This window comes from Pseudorca crassidens, chromosome 19 (genome assembly GCF_039906515.1).
Source record: "Pseudorca crassidens isolate mPseCra1 chromosome 19, mPseCra1.hap1, whole genome shotgun sequence".
NCBI lineage: Eukaryota > Metazoa > Chordata > Mammalia > Artiodactyla > Delphinidae > Pseudorca > Pseudorca crassidens.
The window spans coordinates 32734324-32744121 of record NC_090314.1 but is presented as its reverse complement, the minus strand read 5'-3'; the positions used below and the strand labels follow the sequence as shown (position 1 = coordinate 32744121).

The following is a 9798-nucleotide window of genomic DNA, read 5'->3' as shown; positions in this document are numbered from 1 at the left end:
TTGGTGTAGCTCGTTGCATACCAGTAATAACCCGAACAGTGCTCAAAACCTTTCTGTTGAATGAATAAATAATTCCTTTGCAGTAGTGCACTAATGGTGTCCCTGCCCTATTTGAGAGCTCTTCATGGCTCCCTATTGCCTGAGCAATAACGTTTTGTGCCCTTAGTTGGCGTTCAAGGTCCTCCAGAATTCGTCTTCAGCCTGCTTTTCAGACCTTATTGCCCACTCTCACTTGGTGTGGATCCGTCCTATACTAAAGTTTGTTCGAGCTGTGTCCCAAAAACGCAGATACTTTTCCAACATCATGTCTTTGCTTATATAGACTGCTTTCTCCTCCTAAATGCCCTTTCCTCCCATAAACCCACCTCAGTAGGTCCACAGTCAATTTGTCCTTAGAGATGTGAGTCAGATGCCTCCTGTGGCTTCCCAGGCCAGCGGGGAGCCCTCCTCTTTCTGGCCCAGGTTTGTCTGCTGGTTTGTTTAACTCCTCTTTCAGCACTCACCCTGTTCTTCATTCCTTACCTCCTCTATTGCATTGTAAGCTCCTTGTGTTTGGGGAGGGGGTGAGGGAGAGAGGTCCTGGCACATAACAGGGTGCACAAAAATGTTCGGTGTGGCTTCCCAGGCGTGAATCCCTACAGAGCTTGAGTTGAGACTGGACAGCACGTAATGTGGCACGTGGTGTCTCCCAAGCCAGGTGTATGTGTGGTTGAAGGGAGGAAGGATATTTAGAAGAAACATAGGCTTTAGCATAAGCTCAGATTTTGAGCCATAACCATGCCGCTTACTGTGTGGCTTTGGGTGAAATGCTTAAGCTCTCTGAGCTCCAGTTTCCTTATTTGGGAACTAGAGACTTTGGATGAGAATGTGTATAAACGTGCTCAGCGCTTGGCACATTGCAAGCCATTAATAATTGCTTGCTGAATAGATGCAACAGAATGGTTGATCAGCTTCCTGATGATCAGTTACAATTATGTCAATTTGGGAGAGAACTTTCCTTCAACCCCCCCCCCCAATAAATAAATATTGAAGAAAAAACAAACAAAGGAAAAGAGAACAGTGAAGAGGCACAATGGAGACCAGTGTAATCTTCAGCAAGTTCCCACTGAGGTCTCAGTCTTCTCATCCGTAAATTGAGCGGTGGTCATTGGAATCTAAGCTCCCCTCCAGCTCTGACATTCCAAGAGCATTAAAGAAAAAGGATGAATCACCCCTTCAAAATACCAGTATGGGCTGGGCCCTCCCCCGGTCGTCCCCATCCAGCACAGCCAAGAGCTCTTAATACACAGCCAGCTTCCTCTTGCAGCTGCCACCAAACTTCAACCCCCTTTCCCAGGAGTCTCAGAAGCAAGACTGATAATGGACCCCTGGCCTTCTCCATCTCAACAGGGAACCAGATCCCATTCCCAGACTCTGGGGGCCAGAGGGTCCTCCCCTAAGGGGGCTGGCTTTCTGTGGACATTTGGCCTCAGTATGCTTGTGCATCAAGTGTCAGGATGCTGGAAGGGCAGAAGGAAGGAAAAAAGGGAAGAGTTGAAAATAGAGGGTTGATGAGTGAATTCCTGCAGTCAGGGCAGGAGGGCTGGGGTGCTGGGAAACCTTGCCTTTCTCTTCCAGGATTTTGAAAAAGTTGATGTGTCTGTATCGGTAATGGTTATAAATCTCCATTCGGGGGACGCGTGGTCCCTCAGCAGCTGCATAAGTTCATAGACACAGGCTGTCAAAGCCTCAGAAGACGCCAAGATCAATTTTCCTCCTTACAGGAGATAGGCACTAGGTGACCGCAGAGGACAGTTTTCTTGCCTCTCTGCCCAGAGCTCTCTACTCCTTTCCGCGTTGATGCTATTATTAGTATTATCAACATTAATAATAATGGAGACGCAACCGGCTGTGCATTAGTCACAATGTTCCAGGAGCCAGCACCTCCTTCGCTCTCTTGTGGGACTGGCTGGGTCCTGCTGGATCTTCCCTCCGTGTCCGGAACGGCCCTTTGAGGCTGTCTGTCCGGTGGTCTGTCTATTGCCGGTCACGTCTGCAGCCCGGGTCCTCCTAGCTCCCGCGGGCTCCCGCTCTGAAAGCCGAGAAGCTCGCCGGCTGCGAGCGGGTTTTCCAAGTGGGCAGGAGTGGGGAGGAGGGGCGGGCGGGCGGGCGGGCCAGCGGGCGGAGGGAGGAGGGGGCGTCGCGGAGGGGAAGACCTCGCATTGTAATCCAGTGACACTGCCAACATGGGGGTGGGGGGCGCTGGCCTCGGCGCGCTCTCCGAGTTTTGGCTGCCCGCCCAGCTGGGAATAACTCTCTTCGCATAATTCGCGTGTTTACCAGGCATGAAAATTCTTGCTTTCGGCTCCCCCCACCCCCCGTAAGCCCCCTCCCCTTCCCCTCGCCCCACCACCTCCGCCCCTCGCAAGTGAAACTCTGTCTAAAAAAATATTGGCCCGCGGCACAGAAAGTTTTGCATAAATTCATAAGTGATGAATGGCTGATTTTAACGTTATTTGGGTATTTGTCAGAACTTAACAAATATACATGGGGACGGCGGTTCATAAACTTAAACATCTCAATATCCCCTTTCTTCTGGAAATAAATTACGTTTGTTTGCCCGGCTTGGAGTCTTAAGGTAGCCGACATTAGGAATATTTTAAAAGCCATCATCCATCGAGCATGTCTCCCAGGCGCCAGGAAGATTAAATGAAAGAATCATAAGATGGAGGTCTTTAACTTTTAATCCTTTTACAATGAAGCCTCAGATAGTCGCGGGGGCAGGGTGCCCTCTCTGGGGGGAATAATGCCGTTATTCCTCGGCTCTCAGTTAATGAATACCCTAACGTCTGTCCCACGGCTGACGGAGGCAGCGCCGGGGAGGGGGCTCCGGCTCCCGAGCCAGGCTATTGAAATGAGGAGCCACCGAGGCTGCGTCGGGAGGGAAGAAAGCGCCCGGCTGGAGGGACAGGGCGGGCGGGGCCGGGGGCATTGAGACTGCGCCGGGGACCCAGCGCAGGTTTGAAATAATTAGCATAGATTCCCCGGGACTCCGGACTGGGGGTGGGAGGGGTGGGAGGGGGGGTTGGGACGCCGGGAGGGAGGCGCGGGGAGGTGGCAGGGGGGTGGGGAGGGAGCAAAGGAGAGCGACTTTGGAGTCCAAGATAAATAAAAGGAGCGCTGAGCAGTGTCAGGAAGCCGGCCCACGTGGAGCTGCGCGGACGGGCGCCACCGCGGACTGAGGCGGAGGGACGCACGCGAGTCAAGAGCTGGCCCCGAGAAGTTGGCTTTTTAAGGGGTGGGGTGGGGGTGAGGTCTTGCACATCCCTTTAAGGGGTAACACGTCTGTTGTCCCTCTGTAACCCAAAGATCAAAGGTGCAGATTCTGATTTCTCCTCCCTCCCCCACCCCCAAGTGGAGTAAGTGTCTAGAGAGGGGGGGACACCCGGTTCCCAACTGCAGATCCCAGTGGTGGCATTTTTCACCCAAATTCGGACTCCTCTGAAATCCTGACCCTCTGAGCCCTCCTTAGGTCCCAGGGGAGGAGGGAGGTGAGTGTCAAATCTCCCAGCTATCACCAGCAATTCTGGCTGAGGGCCTGGGATTTCAGGGGCTCAGACCTGCAGGATCCCTGAGGTTGCGTTGATTCCAATGGATCGCCTCAGCTAGCACCACCACAGCTTCCGGGAGTGCAAAGGGTTAACGCGGGCTGGATATTGAGGTGGGGGGGTGCGAGGCGGGAGGGGTGTCGGGATCTGGGTGGGCGCGCTCTGATCTCCCCCCCCCATTCCTCGGGGGTCAAGTTTCAGCGGCACTCCGCCCCCAGGGTAGGTGTGAAAGACACGTGTCCCCATTGTGAAGGGCCTGTCAGGCAGGACAAAGCAGCCGCCCACCCTCCCCCCCGCCCCTCGGCCCAGCCTGGGGTCAGCTCCAGGGGGCCGGCTGGGTGTCGAGGTCACGATGGGCCCGAGCTTTGGTGACATAGGGAGAAAAAGCTGGGAGACTGGGCGGAGGCCACGTGATGCTCAAGTGAGGAGTTTGAGAATAGCTCCCCCCCACCCCCCCGCCCCAAGAAAAACTGAGCGGTCACTTCCATCACACCAGAAGACGGGATGAGCCCCTTCTCCCAACAGGCATAGTAAGCACAGCGGCACCCCCAACCCGCCCCTCCCACCCCTCACCCCCCCCCCCCCATCAATCACCAACACAGAGAATCGCAGTGTCGAGCGCAGTCGATTTTAGTGGTTTTCTTTAATCCTGCTCTGCACTTCTTTCTCATTTACTACACGGGATATTATAAAGAATAAATAGCAGATACTCTTAATTTACAATGATTAGTCATTCCATTTGTTCTCTATATTTACAATAACTGTAAAATAACATTGAACTCTATAGCTTCTTCGAGGTCCAAGGAAAACCAAAACACTTTCCGAAGAATGGAAAATAGCTTTTTAAAAGTCCTTCTACAAAAGTTCTCCCCTCTCTTTGTACTTTAAGAAAAAATAACATTTCCCCCCTGCTTCGCCACGCGAAGGGCACTGGAATATAAATAGCAGGTTAACATTATTAGCAACAACCAGAATAAGTCTCTCTTTTCTCTGTTCTTTTTTTTTTTTCCTTTTGCTTAAAAAAATTTTAAAAATACAGTAGAAGCCGGTAACTTTTAACGTATAATACTGACCTTTTAATAAGTAAATTAAAACTGGGACCGTATATACATACACATATACATTCCTACACAGTTAAACAGTGCATTACATGAACCAGAAAGCTAGGTCTCTGTAGCCGGAAAAAAAAAAAAAAGTTCATTGAATCCCCTCGCGAGAGGGTGGTGGAACTGGTTGGAGACTGTGCGGGGGGCGTCGGTGGGGATCGATCAAGTGTCCGGGTGCGGGCAGGGGGCCCTGAGTTCTAGCATGAGCACTTGCACTCGGAAATGATGGGGTACTGGATGGGAATCCAGCCGCAGCGCTGGCCCCCGCGCCGCTGACAGCGCCACCGCAGCACCGTGAGGTGCACGGACTTGGACGGCTTGCACACCATGCCCTCTGGCACGGAGCACGAGCGCTTGCTGAAGCAGCTGCCCACCTTCACGTAGCGCGGCCAAAAGCGGCTGCCCAGGTCGTTCCAGGCGTACAGCACCGGGCAAAAGGTCTGCGACCACAGCCACATCTGTAACTTCCTCCGCAGCTTCTTGCTCAGGCGCTGCTTCTTGCCCGGGGCCAAGCCCTCGGAGAACTCCAGCCCTTTGATCTCGCTCGGCATGGCCCCCGACGGCCGCTGCCGCAGCAGCTGGTCCAGCTCCGCCAGGTCCTCGGCGCCCCCGGCCGCCACCCCGCCCCCGCCGGGCCGGTCCTCGGGGGGAGAGGTGGCCATGAAGCCCGGGTCGTAGTGGCCCCCGAGCAGCGAGCGCAGCAGCGTCTCGTTCAGATCCTTCTCTTTGGGGTCAAAGATAGGGTCCGGGTGTTCGATGAGGTCCACCAGGGGCAGGTTGTCGCTGGGAGCCGGGCGGATGTGGAGATAGTGCTGGCCGCCGGCCGGTGCCGCCCGCAGCCCCAGGACCACCACCAGGGCGTAGAGGGTGACCCCCAGGCTGGGGCAGCGCTCCATGCCTCCGGCGCGCGCCCGGGGCTGCTGCTTCGTTCCGCGTCCCCGGAGGAGAGCACGCCGAGCCCGCGGCGCCGCCGCGCTCCCCCGTCTCTCCGGAGGCGGCTCACCCGAGGCTGGGCAGGCGCAGGGCCGGCAGCATGAGTCGCCGGCAGAGCCCTTCGCACGGCGCCGGCTCCCACCGGGGCGGAAAAAACGCACACAAGTTGGCCGCAACTCCTCTCCCAGGTCTACTCGGGAAGGCGGCCGCGGCGGGGCATCCGAAATTACTCCAGGGCAACCGCGGGCGCTGGGGGCGCCGGCTGCTCGCTGCCTTCCCGGGCTGGCGGCGGCGCAGGGCGCGTGGACTGGCCGCTCTCCCCGCCTCCTCCTCTAGCTGCTCGTCGTCCGGCCGCTCTGTGCAGCGCCGCGGGCCGAGCCGGTCCTAGGGGCACTTCCCTCCGCCTGCTCGGGGCTCCGCGGCCGTCTCTGCCCGGCGGACTCCAGCGGCGGCGGCGGCAGCGGCGTCCGCGCACGTTGGCACCGGTTTGTCTGTCTCGCAGGGTCCAAGCCTTTAAATTTCCTGCACTTTCAGCTCCATCACCATGGAAACCACTGACTCTCTCGGCGTTGCCCCCTCCCCCTTCTTCCCCCCAAACAACAACCCCACCCCCCACTTCTCCACCCCCGAGGAGCCGGAGCCGCACAGGCTCCGGGGGAAGCCGCCTGCACTCGCCGCGGAGGCGGCGGCGGCGGCTTCGGCAGCGCCCGGGCTGTGCCCCGCCGGACCCAGATGCCCCGGGAAGCCGACAGTCCGGCTGCCCGCCGGAGCTCACAGGCGGCGGCGGCGGCGGCGGCGGCGGCAGCGGCGGTGGCGGCGGCGGTGGCGCTTGGCAGGTCTCCGCGCAATTTTCTCTCTCCCCCACCCCCCACCCCCCTTCTCCTCCTCCTGCAAAATGCACCGCCCCCCTCCTTTCTCCTGGGGCTCTAGGCGCCCCGCCAGGGCCAGTCCTGGGGAAAGCTCGCGGCGGCGCTGGAGCCGGGCTGGAGGGTGCAGGGCCAGTTTTGGGGGCTGCTCGAGGTGGGGCTGGGAGGATTCTCACTAGCTGGGTACTCTGCACCGGTAAGGGAGCTGCGGGGAGGTGCTGGAGGCTCGTTTCTTGGTGCAGTTCGGTGCAAGGAATTTCTCCATGTGCATGAAGCTTTTTCCCCGGGCGCGTCTCGCCTTCCTCTCTCCCAGGCTCGGTCTAAGTCCCCTGCCCCTCCCCCCAGCGCACACACACACACACACACACACACACACACACACACACACACACACACACACACACACACACACACACACACACACACACACACACACACACACACACACACACACACTGCGCCGGAGGAGTCCGGGAGCCGCAGCGTTGCGCAGCGTGATGTAATTCCTAGGAAGCTGTTACCCGGGCCCACAAGGGGGGTCCGCTCCTCACCCTCCTCCTCCTCCTCCTAGGCCGGGTCTTGCACCCTGAGTGGCCGAGCTGCAGGGGCGCGTCCGGCTTGCCTGCGGCTCCCCTAGCCGGCCTCGCTCCGCGCAGCTGCCGCTCGGCTCCCTGGGGGCGGCGCGCCCTCTGCTGGCCTGCAGCAAGCCCTGCACCCTGCGCTGGCGGGGTGGCCCTGCGAGGTGGGTTTGTCTGCTGTCCAGTCTGTCCAGCTCAGTTTCTGCTCTTGTGTCCGTGTCACTGTGTATGTGTGTGTTCGTTCTTGTGTGCGTGTGGGTGCGTGCGCGCTGACGGGTCTGTTCTGGCTCTTCAAAGATGAGCTGGCAGTAGGGGACCTGAGACCTGGCTGGGGTCCGTCCAGATAAAACTACGTTAACCTCGGACAAGTCACTTTTGTAGCACCACACACCTTACTTTCTGCATTAGTGACATAACTACATTACTCCTCCAGTTCTACCTTTCTGTGATTCTAAATAAACCTTCATGATGCTTTCTCTTCCAGAAGCAGTTTGTTCTTGATGGTAGATGGATATTGAAATGACACTTAAGGTTAATTTTCCTTTGGATGAAGAGCTGAATCCAAGCTTCAAAACTCAAACTCAGTTTCCTCTGTGGTGGATGTGATTGGAGTCTGGAAAACGCTGGAGAAGAGAGACTTGGTGTGGATGACTCAAGCATTCACAGCGTTCCACAGAGTGGAGTTAGGAGGTCTCGTTGTGACAGCCTAAATCACTCTAGTTTCTTTCCCCAAAGATCTGGTTTTTCCTTTCAACCTGTGCTCTCCCACCCCACCCCCACCCAACACACACAGAAATTTATCATCTGTCTAAGGAAGCAAACACACTTTGTTTCATGGCAGTCTTTCTGCAAAACGCCAGCAATTGAGAGGGATGGCCAGTTTCAGCTGAAAACCTTTTCTTAAACTTTCGAGTCTAGACAATATCTAGAATTAGACAATTAAGGTAATGCCTACAAGAAAATCTTGCTTTAATGAATATGGGAGATAAGAACAACCAATTGGTTGTTTGAATTGCACTGATTCTGAAATAATGTGGGCCTAGAACCCAGCACACAGTAGGCTCTTAAACAGTACTCCTTTCTTTTTGATATGCTTTAGGGGGCTTGGCGCTGGTTTATTTTCTGAGGAAGATTAAATGTTCCAGAGCAGTTCTGCCACTGCTGTGAATTAACTAAGAGAATAATTTTTCAGTAAAGAGTTCAAAAGGCTAAATTCTAGCCCACCTCTCCTGAGATGGTGGGTTCCACTTAGTGACATTCTCTTGTGATGTTTTCTATTCCATCAGTCTCCTCTCCTTTCCTTCAAATCACCTATTTTTGTTTGAAAACCAGATACTTCAGTCCTTTATTTAGGTGGGGTAGAACGAAAACAAACCATGTTAGACAATAGATTGGGTGACCTGTTTATAGAGTGTCCGCTGGGTGAACACCATGGGAGGGGGGAAATGCAAAGGAGAAAGAAGTCCCAATCGATTGCTACCATCCAAGACATTGCAGTTCAGTTAAAGTGTATATGACAAATGTATGAAGAAAACATTAAAAGGGTGTGTAAAAAAAATCTATAAATTCCCCTAATAGCATAGACCAGTGTTTCACAACCATTTTAAAACCCATGCCCACTTTTGGTAAATATTACAGCTTCATGCTATCCTTTGAATGTTTGAAATTTTATAATACATTATGGTGACCCAAAAAAGTCAAAACAAGTATAATATAAGCTATACTCTGTTCAAACCACACTTACCCTTCTTCACTGTGGGGTTCTGAAATGCCCCTCTTGGGGAGCCTGCAGTCAGTCCCCCACTCCCTGCCGTACTAGGGTAGCTCATACACTTAGGTACTGTGTGAATCTGTGGGAATGCTGTTTATCAGAGACTAGGCAGTACTAATACCTTAATGGTAGAACTGAGATTTAGCTGGGCTTGATGAAGAAAAAGGATATATTTATCTGAGTAGGGAGAGGAGGATATTTGAGTCTGCATAAAGAGGGGAAGCACACCATATCAGAGAACAGCAAAAAGATCTGGGGTGTGGAAAATGGGGTAGTAAATGTCATAAGCAGGGAAGCTCAACACAAAGACAACCTTTGGACCAGGTGGATCTTGGTTGGAATTCTGGTCTTGCCACTCACCAGGTGGGCTACCCTCTCAACATAGGCATCTTAACTCCAAACTTTCCTTTCCTCATTTGTAAAACGGGGATAACACACACCCCTCAGAACTGTGTTATACATAGGAGATAAAGGATGCTGTGCTTAGCACAGCACCCAGGGCAGAGTGTATAGTGGGCAATAGACTTTCAACACATGTTAGTTCTTCCAGGAACTCCAACAGCCTCAATTGGCCCACCATCTTTGATTTGAGCCAGAGGGGCTCGAAGGGGTTGCGATGGCTGTTGGAATCACCTCCAACACCTTTGGGCCTGCTTTCTGTCCGCTCGGCATGTGTAATTGAGCTATTCTCCGTAGCTGCTGGCGTTCAGGAGTTTAGGGGAGGGGGACTGAAATTTCTTGGGGGACTCAACAGGCAACCCATTTCATGCTTCTGCCACTCTATTGATGAGGGAGCTTGACAAGCGGGACAAAGAGGGTGTATTTATTCAAAAGGAAGCTGTGGGGTGGGAGTGGGCCAAAGGAGGGATGGTTATCAGCTCAGCTCTCTGATCAGGTCCTCCCAGGGGCTGGGGTGAGATGGGGAGCAGTTGGATGTTAGTGGGGGTTGGCCAGGGG

General features: G+C 54.4%; 1 protein-coding gene across 1 annotated transcript; it reads right to left on the bottom strand.

Annotated features, from left to right (window-relative positions):
* Positions 1–4211: 4211 nt before the first annotated feature.
* NOG (noggin) lies at positions 4212–6192 on the bottom strand. The gene has a single exon (XM_067714463.1). It carries the CDS (start codon positions 5587–5589, stop codon positions 4891–4893), a length of 699 nt encoding a protein of 232 aa, XP_067570564.1. The 5' UTR covers positions 5590–6192; the 3' UTR covers positions 4212–4890.
* Between the last annotated feature and the right edge of the window lie 3606 nt (positions 6193–9798).

What these genes read in the sequence shown, in the direction of transcription:
- NOG (XM_067714463.1), bottom strand. Translation starts at nt 5,589, where the DNA reads ATGGAGCGCTGCCCCAGCCTGGGGGTCACCCTCTACGCCCTGGTGGTG.